At 41.5% G+C, this 17,185-nt stretch overlaps 1 protein-coding gene across 2 annotated transcripts in view; it reads left to right on the forward strand.

Annotated features, from left to right (window-relative positions):
• The first annotated feature begins 853 nt into the window (after positions 1 to 853).
• Tmem170b (transmembrane protein 170B) overlaps positions 854 to 17,185 on the forward strand; it is a 29,829-nt gene continuing 13,497 nt past the window's right edge. Inside the window, exon 1 of one of the 2 annotated variants that reach the window (XM_051170434.1) lies at positions 854 to 1,041. In XM_051170434.1, coding sequence (XP_051026391.1) covers positions 945 to 1,041 — 97 coding nt within the window. In that variant the 5' untranslated portion in view covers positions 854 to 944. The remainder of the gene's footprint in view (positions 1,042 to 17,185) is intronic. The other variant, XM_051170426.1, reaches the window with a different exon arrangement.

Below are 17,185 nucleotides of genomic sequence, written 5' to 3' on the forward strand. Positions count from 1 at the left end.
GCATCAGTAAGCGATTTCAGATCCTGCAGCCATGGGAGTTCAAGTTCTTACTGCCAGCAGGAAGGATGGTTGAAATGACAAAGAGGATCTATTTCTGTTTCAGTGGCTTTAGCAAAGGAAGTGAAATATCCAGGTCATTGGACAGAAAACCCCGCAAAGAAAAACACCCCAACACTGGCATTTACACCTTTGCAAAAAGTTGCTCGCAGACGCCCTCTCGGAAGAGAGAAGGATCTGGAGCCGCAAAGCACTGTCTCCAAAAACCTAACGACTCCCCTGCTCCACGCGCAAAGCTCTCACCTCCGCCCAGCTCACAAGCTCCTGGTCTCTGGGGGCGCGCAGTCCGCAGGGGGCGAGGGGCGTGGAGGCTGGTCCCTCGGAGCAGCCAATCAGCAGCGAGGCCCGGCGGTGGCGCCAGTGACGTAGGCAGCGCTCCTTCCGCCCCACTGCGGGCGGACACCTGGAGCCGACAGCCACCGGAGCTCCAGGCTGCTGAGGGCGGCGCGCGCGTGCGTGCGAGGCCTCTCACCCGGGGGAGGCGGGGCCGAGGAGCGGACACGCGCATGCGCGCGCCCCGGGGCGGTCGCGGGCGGAGGGGGCGGCTCCTCGAGTGTCGGCGACTTGAAGGCCGAGCGGCAGGCAGCAAGCGGCAGGTGCCGCGGCCGGGCGCCGCTGCCTCGTCGCGCGTCCCCGCGATGAGCCTCGTCCCGCGGCCTGCCCTTGCCGGCTGCCGGTCCGCGCGGGCCTCACGTCGTGACCCGGGCCTCGTGGCGTGGCGGGCCCCCGCGGCGCGACGCGGGCCCTGAGCGGGAGCGGCGGTGCCTCCCGCGGCCCAGGCCTCGCCCGCCCGCGCTCCTCGATGTCTCCCCGGCGGGGAGGACGCTGCCTGCGACACCCGCCGAGCGGCGCCCCCCGGAGCGCCCCGCTGTCGCCCCGCGGGGACGATGAGGGCGGAGGGCGCCGACCACTCGATGATCAACCTGTCGGTGCAGCAGGTCCTGAGCCTCTGGGCCCATGGCACGGTGCTGAGGAACCTCACGGGTAATACGCGAGGCGGAGGGAGCGGTGGGGACTCACTCCACGGGTGTTCGTGGCGTCCGCGTCTCTGGCCGGGTGCCGGCCGCTGGAGCACGCGCGAGTCGCGCCAGTGCCTAGACTGGACACAGTTCATGTTTCTGTCATTACCCCTCTACCCCCACCCTCCCGTGCTCGCGCCCGCACACACTGCTTCTTGCAGTTTCGATCTTTTTTATTGTTTCTTTTCTTGCTGACAGATCTCAGATCGAATGCAGCCCTTACATTGCCTCATCGCGGTGGACCGACCGTTCGTTTCTTTTTTTGTAGAGAGAGATGACTAAGTAGATTATAGTGGGTCAGGGGCTGGGCCAAGGTCTAGAGCAGTCCAAACAGTTGTCTGTCTCCTCTCCTCTTTCCTTTTGTCTGACTGTCTCCCTCTGGCCTCAAGTTGCAGTATCTGTGACATTTGAGAATTCTGTGTATTTCCCTTCATTAATCAAGGTGTTTGGGGATTGGGTTTGTGGTTGTCAGAGTGATCATTAGTACACACAGTATTTTCATCTAATCTGTTGGCTTGCTTTGTGAAGAAGCTTCTGGTTTTCTTATGTGGAAGTGCTTATATGCTTGAGTTCTGAGTTTTAGAAATCGCTTCTAAAGAGTAATATTGCCTGGAAGTGGCAGGATTAACAGTTTGAGTGGTGGTGGGGGGGCGGGGTGGTGGTGGCCACTTTTCTGAAACAGCAACAAAAACCCCAAACAGAAACTCCCGGTTCCTTAAAATGTCTTAACTCTGATTGAACATTACTATTTCAAAATCTGTGTGATAGCAAATTAATAGCTATTTGCTATTTATAGGTAGTATTTATAGGTAAAATCTGGCGTGATACAGAATTGACATGTTCAAAGAAGAAAATATAATGGAATTATGTACCACGCGGGACATTTTTCAGGGTACTTAATTCCTTATTTATGGAAACTACACAACTAAAGGAGACTCCAGAGTCAGCAGACTCTTCTTGGTTGCATGAATATGGTTCTGAAAAGTTAAATCCACATAAAGATTATTTCTAGACTCCTTTATTTTACTTACGACCTTGTGTGTGTGTTTAGTCACAGTTCATATTTCCAAAGTATGAATTGTTTGTTAAAGTGTTGTGATAAAAAGACTTATTAAGAATAAATGTTGCCTATGTTAATGACCAGCTTGGCTCATTGAGGTACTTTACAGAAAGTTAGTTTGGGGAGTCTTAGAGTAAGTATGAAGGTAGTGGACCTGTTGGCAAGATTTCACAATATTTTAAAATAGTTAAGATTCTTATCATTAATATGGCTTTTCAGCTTCATGAGCCACCATTTGGTTACTGATAGCAGATATCAATCCTGGAGAGCTCCAGTGTGAGCTTAATAATTGTGTACAGAAAGCTGCAGCCTGCGGTCCCTTTGCCCTGCTCATACAGGGGACTGTAGTCATCCCATACTGCCTTGATGTTTAGGCAAGAAGTGTTGTCTGCTACGCCACATGCAGCTTCATCTGTTCAAATCAAGCAAGTAAACACAGCTCCCAAGACAAGACGGTAAGTCCACCATGTATTGAGTGTCCTCTAGATGTTACTCTTTCTAAGTTAGCAAAGTATATTTTATATATAAAGCAATTGCCCATGTTACAGTGAGCAGATGGGGCTTCAGAGCAAGCCTGCCTGCAGAGAGCCTTCCCTTTACCTCTGTAGATGCCTCATTCAGCTGCCTCCCCCTTGCTCCATCCAGCAGGGTGAATTTCTTGCTTCTCCTGCTACTTCTGCTCTTTGTACCTACTTTTGTTTTTAAATGCATTATAATTGTTGTCTCGTCTAGCTTGAGTGTTTTGAGAGTACGTCTTCTGTCTTGCTCATTCATTCTGAATTCTCAAGTCCTAGCATAATCTGGCACATAGTATGTGCTGAATCCATGTTTATTGACTAGAGATTGCAAAATAATACCCCGTGCAGGATTTAAGCATACTGCTGTGTTGTAGTTCATCTAGGTCTCTTGGACTAAATATACCATTAAAGTGCACCGGGATGCTTAGGCAACCTTTGTAGACAACCATCTTTTAAACTTGGAAGACAAGCAAATACATATTGAATGCATTTGTGTTTTGTGCTGGGTACTGCCTTCCATGTTCTTTATTTGATAATTTCAACAGTTTTTAAGAGATTGTTTGTCTTCACTTTACAGACATTGAAGCAGCGAGCGAGCTTCTGTTTGGTAGCTAACACACGAGGAAATCCTTACATTTTTCCCAGAACGTAACATGTATGGTTAACTCAGAAAACATATTTGGCATCATAACAAACTTGTGAGTGAAACAATTAATAAAAAGAAGTATAGTATAAAATCAGGCTATCTTGGATTATGGCTTGAAGGAATTACAGAAGTCTGAGTATTGAAAATTTAAATACCAAATAAAAGGGAAGTAAGCTCTCATTTCTGTTCTTTGTACAAATGATGAAGTGTAATGTTACTCTTTTCTTAGGATTTTACCCAAGAGGCAAGACTCTGGCCCTGGAAAAGCAGTCTTATATGTGTGCTACTTTGAGAGGAATAAGCTTAAACTAAGAACTGGAAGCATCCTAACCTAGAGCAGGAACTGCTTAGTTTTACAGTCTCTGAAAGACTTTGTCACTCCCAGCAGCCTGTGGTGAGAGCTGCTTAATGGCAGAGGCTGGGCTGGAGCTTGTCCTGACTCTTAGTTCCACCCCTGTCCTTCCTGCCCCAAATAGCTACTTAGTTAAAGCAGGAAGGTCTGAGAGGTAGTAAATCCTAATGATACTTAAGATTAGCCTGACACATAATTTGTCCTAGCCTGAGGATATGTGTCTCCAGTAGCTGGGCCCCATACATTCCAGGACATCACACGCATGCGCACGCGCGCACACACACGCATAGGCAAGCACACACCATGGCTGCCTGATGCTACATACATACTTATGGTATGGATTAATTTGTGGTAGATGCCGTAAGATGCTTAACATTAACACAAAAAAACCAGAAAAATATTAACTACACACTGTAATAAAATCTCCTGTATCATTACTTCTGCACTCTGGTGCTATTAAGCAAAACTCGTGGCTGAGTGAGCACGAGTTGAGCACTACTAAGGCAGCCTATCTGATAGCTAACCGTCAGTCTGATAAGAGAGATAGATCTGTATGTCCTCAACAGAGATGATTCTTGCTTTGAGTGAGAAAGAGCAGAACAGCATAAGATGTCATTTAAAAAGTGTGAGTTGTTTGTTCTTAGAATTTTCCATTTACTACTTTTAGATGGTTGGTGATGCTGGTAGCCAAAGCCACAAGACTGAGATCCTGAAGATGGTTGACTAATTTTTCCACTAAATAAAGGATGCTGGGAAAATGTAAGAAAGTGTTAAAAAAAATAAATAAAACAATGCTTTCTAAATTTTGAGTGGCTGTTGATTTTTAAAAGTTACCGACCCATATTTATTGCATTCCCCATCTTAGAAATCCTCTCCGGTTTGGCCAGCTGTTCAGTGTTTCTGTTCTGGAGACACTCATGAGGGTTCTCAACGAGTAAGCCATTCTCACATCCTGTGTTTGTGACAAGATGACCACTGTCCACAGTCGCTGTGTGTCTACCCTTTTCTCTGGTATTAATTTTTAGGATTCCTGTAACCCGAAATTAACCCTGAATAGGTTATAGGCTTTTTTTCTAGCCTACTAGGGAGATGAATAGCTTCCTTTCTTCATTCACAAGTATCTTTTTCTATGAATGTGTTCTAAATTCTACCCCTAAGTGGAAGCCCATACTATGTCTACCTTTTCAGCTTTGTAATTTGATGGTTTTTTGTTTTTAAATTGCCAATTACTAGCTGTATCTTTTTGTTTTCCTTAACTAATTTGGCTCCCAGTTTGTATTCTGATCCAAATTGGTTACTGAGGATTTAGAGAAGAATTTTTCCTTCAGGAAAGGCAGGTCCTCAAACTGCTGGCCAAGCATAGTGGGGTTAGTGCTGGGAAAGGGATGTTGGGCCCTGGAAGAAAAGTAGATGCTGTCTTAGGTTTGTCCACTTTCTCTTTCACAGCAGAAATTGTAGGGGCAAGTATACCCTTCCTTCATTTTATTGGGTACTAAGTGTTGAGAGTCTGCGGTCCAATATTTAATGAAAGATAAAAGCTTATAGTGCTTTGTCAATATACATACATACATACACACACACACACATCCATACACAAATATATATATACACGTACATACACATATAAACACATGTTTATATACCATTCATTTTGTGTGTGCATGTATATTTATGTACAGCTGTTCCTCAAATTATGATATAGTTATAATCTGATAAGTCCACTGTAAATTTTTAAAATTATGAGTTAAAAATGGAGTTAATATAACTGTATTACAAAAACGAGCACTTAGCCTGACCTATCTTAAATGAGCCACATTGACCCCTGGTTGACCAGAAGTCATCTAACACAATGTCTCATTTATCATGCACACAGTGCACAACAGAGTGGTTGTGTGGACATAGGCTTACAATATGGTAAAGTTGAAAATTTGTAAGTTGAACCACTGATAATTTGTGGTCTCCATTTTCCTGTCTATCTTTATTTACTTTTAGAATATTCATGTACATACTAGTATAGTTTCTGTTTTTTATAGTTTTATAGTTGAAACTGTTTTGCTGTCAGCCAAAAAGGGAGAAGTAGTTGATACATGAATGTGCAGTCAGTGCCTCCACTGTTGTTTTCAGGTAGGTGCACCTGCCTCTGTGTGGCTGTGTTCACTGCTAGGTTGTGCCCTTTGCTAAGGCAGGCATACGTAGAGAGAGGTCTCAGAAACCCACTGGTGTTACGTGGTCAGGAGCTGCAGCTCTAATACCAGAGCCCCTGCGCTAGTGTATTGAGGATTCATTTAAAGATTATGTAGGTTATGCTTTTTGACTCTTTAATAATAAACTATATAATAAAATTTATTTTATCTTTGTTTCTTTAGTCACCAAGCCAGTGACTAAAGAGATAATTAGGAAGACAGGTCAGAGGTGTTGTGCTTCTAGTAACTATTTTAGGAACCCCAGACCAAAAGGGAATGGAAATTGTGTCCAGGGAAAGAAGCCAGAATAAAAATGATCAGGTGTGAGAGGCAAGCCATGTGTAGCTACATGACCTTATGTAGCTACGAGAGGAAAAATCCTAAACATGGCTACTCAACCCCCTAGTGTGCCAGAACTAAAGAGTACATTTCACATGTGTACTCCTGTAATCAGTGACTATATGATTTATTATCTTACTGTGTATGATTATATAAGGTATGATATTCCTATTATGTGTTTTAATGACCTAGTATTTAAGCAATAACATTTGATCATAGACTACACAGTGGTGACAGCAACACATTTAAGAGGTCTCATTAGGCTATCAATTTCATTTGGTGACCTTGAACTAAGTAGACTCAACTTAAACTTTCCTCTAAACTTTATGGAAGTTGGAAAAGCTAGATTTTATATGAGTCTAAATGCTTATGCTATCATATAAACTGTAGAAGTAACCTAGGAGCACATATGTACTTCCTATAGGACTTAAAGATGATGGAGTGCACCTTCTGAGTGGGGACTGTGAAGACATTTCAGCTTACTGACATACTCTGTCCTTGCCCTTCCTTTGAGGTGCTGTCCCATGTGCTTGAGAGTGCATTGATTGTTCTCATTTTTTCATAATTTGCTGTGGCTTATATCATCCTTTATCAAAACAACATGTGTTTAGCATTTTAGTTCTAAGGATAGGGACATGTCCATGTTAGAAACTTTATTTGTAGGATATAACATTACCCAAATCTTTTTAGTGAGCAGGACATGGCTCTAAGAACATTTTATGTGGTTTTCGTTGATTCTTATAATATTCCATGTGGTAGGCACAATAACTCCATCTTTAAAGTGAGGACCAGTCATGGAGTGTGCTTGCCCTTGCTTAGAGAGCATGCAGATCAGGACTTGAAGAATCATCACTGTCGAGCAAACACTGAACTCCCTGGGCCTGGAGCTGCTGTAGACATAGAGGTGTATAGCACTCGGTGACCACCCTTCCAGGCCTCTTTTTTGTTTGTTTGTTTGTTATTGTTTTTCGAGACAGGGTTTCTCTTTGAAACCTTGGCTGTCCTGGACTTGCTTTGTAGACCAGACTGGCCTTGAACTCATAGTGATCCGCCTGCCTCTGCCTCTGGAGTGCTGGGATTAAAGGCCTGCTCCACCACCCACAACCCTTACAGGCCTCTTTTGCCGTGAATATTAGCTTACAAATTTGAACTACTTGCTCATGCTGAATTACAGTTCTCTCAAATTTCGTAGCTCAGAACAAGGAGCATCTCACAGGTTCAGCTGTTCAGGAATAATGCTGGTTTGAACTGCTCCAGTCTACCTGTCTGTGCTCTGCAGACTGCCTGTTGACCAGAGAGAGAGCCTCCACAAGCACGTTAATGTAGCAGGGGGCAGGAGGGCTTCCATGGGACTGTTGACGGTTGTTTTCCCCTCAGAAAGAATGGAGGAGTTGGACTAAAACAGAATCTACAGAGTCCATGTAACCAAACTTAGATGTGTTATTGTGTAGTCATGCTGTATTCTGTTGGTCACACAGCACAGCCCTGTCTATTATGGAAGGGAAAAGCCAAATCCAAACCAGGATTGGCTGGACAGCTGAAGGTCTCCTAGAAGCTAGCTTGAACACTTAAGAGTGTGGGGAAAGGAAAAGAAGCCTTCAGAGGAAGGAATGGTGTCAGCATAGAGGGCAAGGGCATGCAGGCTCAGAGAAACAAAAGGGGCATGATGGAAAGCTGCTTGACATGTAAAGTCATACAGAGTAGCAGTGTGACGCCTCCTCAGGAGCTGATCCAGGGCTGTTGACTGGGAGCCCCAGGCTGGCCATTGTGGTACATTCTGATAAGCAGATACAATGATCTTGTAGGACTGAAAACTCTCAGAAGTACTTCTTTATGGCTTGTTGACTTTGGGAGGGACCAGGAATAGAATTTTGAAGAAAACAAAAGAGTGAAGAATGAACTTGTGTATGTTATGGTAGAAACCAAGGAAAGGACAGCTGCTTATAGAATGTTCCAGGCATACTGCGCTAACATGAATGATGCCCTTGGATGTATGTGTGTCGAGCAAAGATTTTTTGTTTGTTTGTTTTTGTTGTTTGTTTTCAAGCAGTAATAGGAAACTACGTTTCAATCCTTATATTCTCTCATCCCTCTGCTGTGTACAATTTCAAGCTGACATCATTGTAAATCTGTTGCCCATGGGAACCACTGGGGCTGGTTGTACAGTTGTGAGGACTTAGTCCTATGTATAAAGTATGGGTCTTCAAGGATTTTAAACAGCTTTCAGGTGATTCTGTTAGTGTGTGCTCAGCTAATGGGAATGTGTGCTTTAAAACTACTCAGAGTTTTGAGGATGATGGAAGTTAATGTGGCATATATACGATGACAGCAGACAGTGCCATATGAACAGTTCACTTCCAAGGGAAAGAGAGAACTCTCCAAAGGGATCACCTTTTAATATTAGAGGGTACTATCACAATTTATATGGAAATATTTTACTTATATGATCACTAGCCATAAAGAATGATTCCTATTAATGTAGTATATTTTAAAATTTTAAGTCATGTAGTTTTATTAAATCCAAAGTATATAGAAGAATTAAATACTTAGAATATCTATAAATACATAAAATTTAAGTTACTGGAATCTCCCTGACACCAAGCTAACTGTGGTTCTTCTAGATTTATGTCACAATGTGGAGTCAAAAGAAGCAAAATAATTTGTGTCGAGAATTGGCTTTTGTCCTTGGCTGCTTCTAGCCAGCTGTCTTGCTTTATTGTTTTTCTTTTTTTCTTTAGATCTGCTTGTTTTTATGTGTATGAGAGTTTTGCCTGCATACATGTATGTGTGTTACGTGTGTGCCCAGTGTCTGTGGGGAGGTTAGGAGAGACCACGGTATCCCCAGGAACTAGAGTGACAGATGGTTGTGAATCATGTGGGTGGCTGCTAGGGAGCAAACCCAGGTCCTCAGCAAGAGCAACAGGTGCTCTTAACCCCTGAGCCACAAGCTATCTTACTTTAGACAAGCTTGTATTGTCCAATCTTGCTTTCTTTACCCATAGCACTAGTGTCAGTTTTCATATTGATCTAGGTATGTACCACCATGCCTTTAATCCCAGCAGAAGCAGGCTGATGTCTGTGAGTTCAAAGCCAGCTTCATCTACATAGTGAATTCAGGACATCCAGGGTTATGTAGAGAGACCCTGTCTGACAAAACAAAACAGGATGATGATGATGATGGTGCTGGTGGTGATATAATAATTATAAATTTTGATATTAGGATAAAACTGACTTAGAAATTTTAAAGAGTTAAGGAAAATTCAAAAACAATTTTAAAAATTATGTGCATTGGTGGTTTGCCTGCATGTGTGTCTATATGAGGGTGTCAGATCTTGGAGTTACAGACATTGTGAGCTGCCTAGTAGGTGCTGGGAATTGAACCTAGTTCCTCTGGAAGAGTGGTCAGTGTGAGCCATCTCTCTAGCTCCAGAAAGTTTTATTAGGAGTCTAGAAAATAAATTTTCATTTGTATATAAGTGTCTCATTAATTTTTGAATTGTATCATTTTTAAACAGTCCTTAAGCCTTTTAGTGTGCTCACTTGTAGGATATAGTTAGAAGCAGGAAACAGTTTTGCTGTCTGATGACTGCTTCATAGCTCTCGGGACTGACGTTTCCATGTGCCTTGGATTGAAACCTGAGTTCAATATCTCCAGCTTTCTTCTAGTTCTGAAATGACCCTTGTTGTCATCCTGACGTGACATAGCTGCCTGCCTGTGACTGTGTTGTCTCTGTGGCAAACCAGACGTACAGTGAACTCTATGCTGAGTTTCTCTCCTTGTGGGCTTAGCGCTTGATCTTGCCATTCAGTATGTGGGTTTACACTTAATTTGACAGACATGTTATGTGTGGAGTTTCATCAGAAATTATGCTGTTGATAAAAAAGTTTTCTTCATAGTTTTTAATATAAGGAACCATATACGATGAGACTGAAAAATCTCAGCCATTGTTAAGATTGCTTTTAGGTCAGTGTCTGACTTTTAAAAATCGTGTGTTAGTGTTACTAATTTTTTTTTTTAAAGCATCACATATCTAAGTTAAGTAGCTAGAAGACATATAAGTAACGGCGTTAAATTATTTTATAGATGATCTATTCTACCTTCATATCAGGTTAAGATTTTTTTTTCTGGTTTTGTTTTGTTTATTTTTCAAGACAGAATTTCCCTGTGTAGCCCTGGCTGTCCTGGACTCACTTTATAGACCAGGCTGGCCTTGAACTCACAATGATCCGCCTGTCTGCCTCCCCCAGTGCTGGGATTAAAGGCATGCACCACCATGGGGTCCTGGCTACAGGTTCAAAAAAATTTTTAAATTGTTCCATATACTTTTTTGAATGAGTAATCAATATATAGAGACTGTTGTACCTTTAATAAAGAGCAGTTTTAAGGTAATTTAAATAACTTGTAACATTTTATATGAGTGAAATTGTGATTATTGTAAATGAAAAACCTGTTTTTCTAAATATTTCTTTTTTCTGTTCAATGTTACATATTGTAATTTACTTTTGAAATTATATAATTAGCAAGCAAGAGGGTAATTTAGTCTAAGTGAGTAATAAACAGTATTGCTATAACCTTTAAAAGGCAGTATGTTAAGCAGCTGCAGAATTGACTTTAAAAATTAGTCTTTTTTGTTAAGAAGCAAAATCAGAGAACTATTAGAGATATAAGTAGGTTTGTATGTTAAAGAAGTTTCAAGTGGGTGGAGACAGGAATTCGTCTTGAGTGATTAAAAAAAGACTTGTACTTCTTTAACCTTGTCACTCATTTCTTCATGGCGGTGGCGCTTCTGTCCAATATATTCTTGGCTAAAGAACTTGCTTTAATGTTTTTAGCACAGGAGCACTGGCTAAATTTTCTTTAAAAAAAAAAAAAAAAAAAAAGAGGAAGGAAGAAAAGAAAAAGCAGTAGAAAAAGATAAGTCTTGACTTGGCCTTTTGAAGACATTTTTGCTGGGTGTAGTTATCTGCCTGCCTTCCTCCTTTTTGTTTTCCTGAGGATGACATTGGCTTCCAGTTCAGCGTTTGTAGAGGCAGCATCTGCTTCCTCTGCAGTTTCTTTTCTCTCTAGGAAGCCTCAGGCTTTACCTTGCTGTTGCTTGGCGGTTGGTTCATGCTGCTGTCTGCATGTGTGTAAATGCTTTTCCCTAGTTGGTTTTAGATGTTTTGTTTTGCTGTGGAGGGAATACCATTTATCTGGCTTTGGATTTGTGACTTGATGTCTTATTTCTGGAAAATTTCAGGCACTATCTCTTCCAATCTTTTTTCCCTGTTGTCTCTTCTAGGATGCCAATTACATAAGTTATTTGAAGGAGCCCTGTAACTCTTGGGTGTATTCTTCTTTTTCCACTGTATTGTTTTTCTCTTCTGTTTTAGTTTTAATAATTTCTTTTGGTATATCTTTAAGTACAAGGTTCTTTGCCCAGCTGTTTCAAGTCTCTTGAGTTTTTCCTATCTAATGTGTTTTGTTTCAGTATCATAATGTTTCCTTTTAAAGCCAAGAGTTTGTACCTTGCTCTTAAAACTCCCTGCCTTGTGGATTTGCCAACTACGCCATCTTGGTCAGGTTCTGTTGATTGCTGTATTTCTCAACCGTGGATTTTCCTGTTTTTAATATCTGGTTTTGTTGTTGTTGTTGCATGTGAGATACATAATCTTTACTCCTGCAGAAGACCAGCAATGATGGAAGTTTGGTTGAGCTGGATTTGAGTTTGGCTGTTGCTATGGTACCCTTGCTGTACCACATGCTTCACTTTCCCTGGAGGTTGCTACTGTTGTCTTGCACTTGAGATGGGACCTGGGTGTTGAAGGGCTGGTCTTGGGTTAGTTGTCCACTGCCAGCTTTCTGTGGGGTCCCCTCATGTACTTGCCCACTGCTGAGTTGTTGCTTGTGACTCAGTGCTAGGCTCATTGTGGGAGTTTTGGTCATGCTTGGTATACTGGGGATTTGGGTTAGAACCTTCCCAGCATTCCTGCCTTCGTGAACAATGATGGCCAAACTTGGCTTTTGTCTATTCTTGGTCTTGGGTGGGAGTTTCTAGTGCCTTGAGCAGTAATGGACCCCTGCTTGGAGTAGAACCCTTGGTTTCCAGACAGTCTTCTGCGTCTCCCCTTGTCTGGAGCAGCATCATATTTTTATTTGTCTCTGGAGGGTAACAAGATTTACTGCCTTCCCCAGAAAGTGTTTCTCTATGTAAAGGATCCCTAGATCTTCCGATCTGGACTGTACCATCTATACCACCAGCTGGTTTTCTTGCCTCCTGCTCACCATCCAGTCTTCTTAGGGCACACCCAGGAGAGAACAACTTGCCTGTGTTTCTTGCTCTGTCATTAAACTCAGCTGACAGTATACACGCTGAGCTGGCTTCTTATTCAGGTGATGCCCATCTATGGGGATAAGGATCTTTTTACTTTGTTGCCCAATACCCTCCTCATGAGTTAAGGAGAAGTTTTGGTTTTTGTAATGTGTCTGTTAAGGAGGAGTGATAATTTTTGTAGCTTTCTGTATCCTAAATTCTAATTTACATTTACTGCCTTGAGTAAGCATAGATTTTAAAGTATGATAAAAATTGATGCTACATTTAGGGGAAATGTAATATATAAACTAAATAAAGCCATATAAAGGTATGGGTCATATCTACTTTATCTACTTGACATTTTCATGCATTTACTTTCTTTTGTTGTTGTTGTTGTTGTTTTGAGACAGGGTTTCTCTGTGTAGCATTTAGTTTATTTATTCCTCGTCTCTTGCTAACATTTGGATAGTATTATTATAGATGGATCAAATATGCTTTTACATGTGTGTAAACTATGGTCTTATCTATCCACTAGTCCTTTCTAGAAATCTAGGAAGCCAGATAGGATATCTCTCTTGTCCCCTCATCCAGTCTAGACCAGTGGTCATCCTAAATATTTCACAAGTTTTTTTTTTTTTTTCAACCTTAAGGGTATTATCTAAGTCCAGACCTTAAAATTTTTTGACTCTTGACATCATCTCACAATTGCTCATCTGCTCCAGTCTCAATTTCCTGTATCTACCAGAGTAGTAATGTTTTTAAAAGTTGTGTTTGGTTATATGACTTTTGTATTAAAATCTGCCGTAGGTCCAAGCAGGGCCATTGCAATCCTGAATACATAGGTGCTATGGCCACACCCCCACCGAGGTAGAGTGGGGAGAAAGACATGAGAATACTAGGAGGGCTACTTAGGAAGAACGGCATCAGCAGGAGAAGGGGGGATGAGAGAGGGTGATGGAAGTGAATAGTATAGTACAGTGAATGACCATAGGGAATTGTCTACTATTTAAAAATGAAAACTTCTTCAGTTGGCTCCCCAAAACCTTCTGCCTTCACAGTAAAGTGCACATTCTTTAGAATCTGTAGCACACCAATCCCTACCTGTTTTGGCTCCATTACACACATCTCCCAACAGTTTTTGGCTTTGGTCAAACGAGGGTTTTTACAATCAGATACAGCTGTGTGGTTTGAGTATCATGTCTTAGGGATGGTGGTCAACTGTGTGTGAAAATCACCTGGGAAACATTAGAAAAATCCCAATGCCAAGTGTGTGATTGACATGTACAAGGCATGAGACCCTAGGCTTAGTCCCCAGCACCAAATGACAACAACAAAACTAAATTGTCCTCTACAGCAGTGGTTCTCAACCTTCTTAATGCTGCAACCCTCTAATACAGTTCCTCATGTTGTGGTGACTCCCAACCATAAAATTTATTTTTGTTACCATATAACTGTAATACTACTACTGTTGTAAATCATAGTGTAAATAGCTGTGTTTTCATGTGACCTCTGTGAAAGGGTTGTTGGACCCACAAAGAGTAAATCGGCAGGCTGAGAACCACTCCTTGAAAACAAAAATCCTTACATTCTGTTAGCAGTGAACTCACTAAACATATTTGGCTTGATGAGCCATTTTATCTGTGCCTAGTCAGTCTGCCATTGTAGCATGATAGGACCCATGGGTGGTCTGAACATATGTACTCATAGAATTTATGAGATTTTATTCCTTGTATTTTAAAAACCTTTAAATGTACAGTCATTTTTAATCCATAGATTGTTTAGAGACAGTCTGGAGCAGATATGGCTCGTAGGCTATATTTACTTATTGGCCTGAATCTAGAGGCCTTAGCAAATAATGACTGTATCTTATTCCATAGTGTAATCAATGCATTATAAAATCAGAAGTTTCTGCTGTTAGCAATGTAGTGGGAACAATTTCTACATGTTTGGATTCTCTGGAATGAAAAAAAAACTTGCAATCAATTTATTTTAACACAGATTATCTTAAAATATTACACAAACTATTTATATAAAGTAGAAAATTATGAACAGTCCCCAAATTTAGTTTCTTATAGCTGTCAGATTTTTCATTTGAGGCTCAGAGTATGTTGAATAATGAATTTTTATATCTGTTTGCTAATTGTTTTATTAGAAAGTTTAGTTTCTCTCTCTCTCTCTCTCTCCCTCTCTCTCTCTCTCTCTCTCTCTCTCTCTCTCTCTCTCTCTCTCTCCCTCTCTCTCTCCCTCCTTACCTCTCCCTCCTTCCCTCTCCCTCTCTCCCTCTCTCTCCATGTGTGAGTGTATCCACACTACATATGTGTGTGTTGAGGGAATACATGCCTGCTCATGCACGGGGGCCATATGATGACATCAGTACCCTTCTCTATCACTGTTTTTTTAAGAGCAGAGTTTCTCCCTGACCTGGGGGCTTATATTTTCTCAGCTAATCTGGAGACCAGTAAGATATGGCCATTTTTCTGTCTTTGCTCTTCTCTGACCTAGAATTGTAGGCATGTGCCACAAACCCAGCTTGTTCTGTGCTGGGATCTGAACTCAGGTCTTCATGCTTGCATAGCAAGCATTCTTAACAGCTGAGCTGTTGCTCCAGTCTTATTGTTCAGTTTTTAAGGGCTAGATATTTAATGCGTATCTAACTATAGGTCTTATTCTTGTACTAGCATATTTAAATAAACATTTCTTATGTCATGGTCGCCTACTGGAGTGGTTTCCATCTGTGTTGCACATTATGACTACTGGAGGGGTTTGATAGAAGCATAATTGGTTAGGTCTTACCTCCAGGGAATAAGTTGTGCTTTAGGTAATTCTTGGAAGTAGCCATTAACTTAATAGAGTATTTTGTCTCCTTTGATGAATTAAGAAATATAATAAAGCCTATTTTTTTTAAAAAACTATGTTCAGTACAAATGTTCAAAAGTGCTTTGAACTGTGTTCAGTAGTGATGGCTCTAAATACTGTCACCTGTGGTCTATCTTATGTCTCTTGACACCAAGTCTTTGATTGGTTTCTACAAGGAGGGTCATCCAACATCTTGATTTTCTTTGATGTTTTCACTCAGTGTTTTCTAGATGTCTCAAGAGATTAATCACAAACCATGTTTGTTCAAATTGAGAACAAAAGCATAGAAGATAATGAGTGACTTGGTAACCAGGGCTGATGGCTGTTACAGATGGCAACAGAGCTATTTCTAGTATTGTTTTGAAACAAGAATAAATTATAATTCTCTCAGATTTCACCAAAGAGTAAGCAAACACCCTGCACTGATCCAGATGAAATTGGTTTAAGAGGAAGATTACAGATAGCCCTATCTGTAGCAAATGACCAAGAAAACTGTGTTGTATTGTGGGAGAAAACATGTCTCTTCCAGTGAGCTATGGTGATTATTTGCATGAGGCCTTAGAAGTGTTTACTTTGTACCTTGTAGTTTTTAGTTGTTTGTTTTATGTTTTGTTTAGCACTAGCAGTGTCACCTGATGTGGTCTCCTTCCTTTACTGCTTAGCTGGAGAAGCTTGCTGGGATATGGGCAGACAAAAGTCAGGGTGGGATGTGGGTGGCAACTCTGCATGTTCACATTAGCTGTGTAGCATGAACAGTTGCCTCCATCCAATTTTCCCAGTTCTTCTAATGTAGTGCTTTGTAACTACACTTTGTTCTCTCTGAGATAGCAGACATTATTGTAAGTTGCCTCTGATACAGCATAGTGGTCTAGGTCAGTGCTCACACATCAAGTCCAGAGTTGGTTACGCTCAATAAGGGAAATAGGCCATCTTAGTATTATAGATACTGCCTGTTAGCCAGTTGTTGGATATTTGTAAATTGTTGAACATTCTGGACAGGCTTTGCTACCTATTTTGCAATGCAGAGTTAAGCCTGGTCCTACCGTTGATGGATCTGTGGGCTTTATAGAATGCCATGCAGCCTTGCTTTGGTTTTAAACAAGCTCCATGATCTTAATGATCTAGCCTCTGTTTGAGAAGTTGATATCAAACCCAAAACATGGAGCTTGGTTGGATCAATTATAAAGCAAAGTGTAAAACTATGGTGAGCAGAGAAAGCTGAGTGTTTGAAGTCTTCAGTGGGTGTCTGTTGACGTGAGCTGCCCAAGTCAAGGACCAAAGCCTCACTCAGGCCCTTTGGGAATTGGCAGTCTTTCCCTCAGGTGAGGCTCAGAGTTAGCAAAGACTTCTTCTGGTCCAAGTATGAATGTTGATCCTGTGTGCAAAAAAATGTTTACCTTAGCTTTCCTGTCCCCTGATATTTGCATCCTGAAGATGGTTCCTGCCCAGATTAGCTAAACTTGCTTCCTTGTTTATCTGTATGCAACAACCTACCTCCTTGTTTGTCTGTATGCAATTAACCCTGCCTCCTTGTTTATCTGTATGCAGTAATACTGCTTCCCCGTTCAACTTTATTAATAAACATGCTGAGCTTCTGGGGTACTATGCCCTCTTGATCAGAGACTAGTCTACGCAATCTCTGTTTTTCTGTGTCCATGTGTTTGTTATTTGCTTTCTTCATGACTCCGGTCAGGTCAATCCCTGGAACCATGTAGTGTAAGCCCAAGACCACAAGAGGACGTCATGACATGCTGGGCTTGCATTTGCCTAAAATGTGCAGTATAATCAAATGAGATGTAGTGCTCTCAGTTCCACAGTACTGCATATAATAACAGGCTTCTATGGGTGAGAAGAGACTTTCG

Source organism: Acomys russatus, chromosome 3 (genome assembly GCF_903995435.1).
Source record: "Acomys russatus chromosome 3, mAcoRus1.1, whole genome shotgun sequence".
NCBI lineage: Eukaryota > Metazoa > Chordata > Mammalia > Rodentia > Muridae > Acomys > Acomys russatus.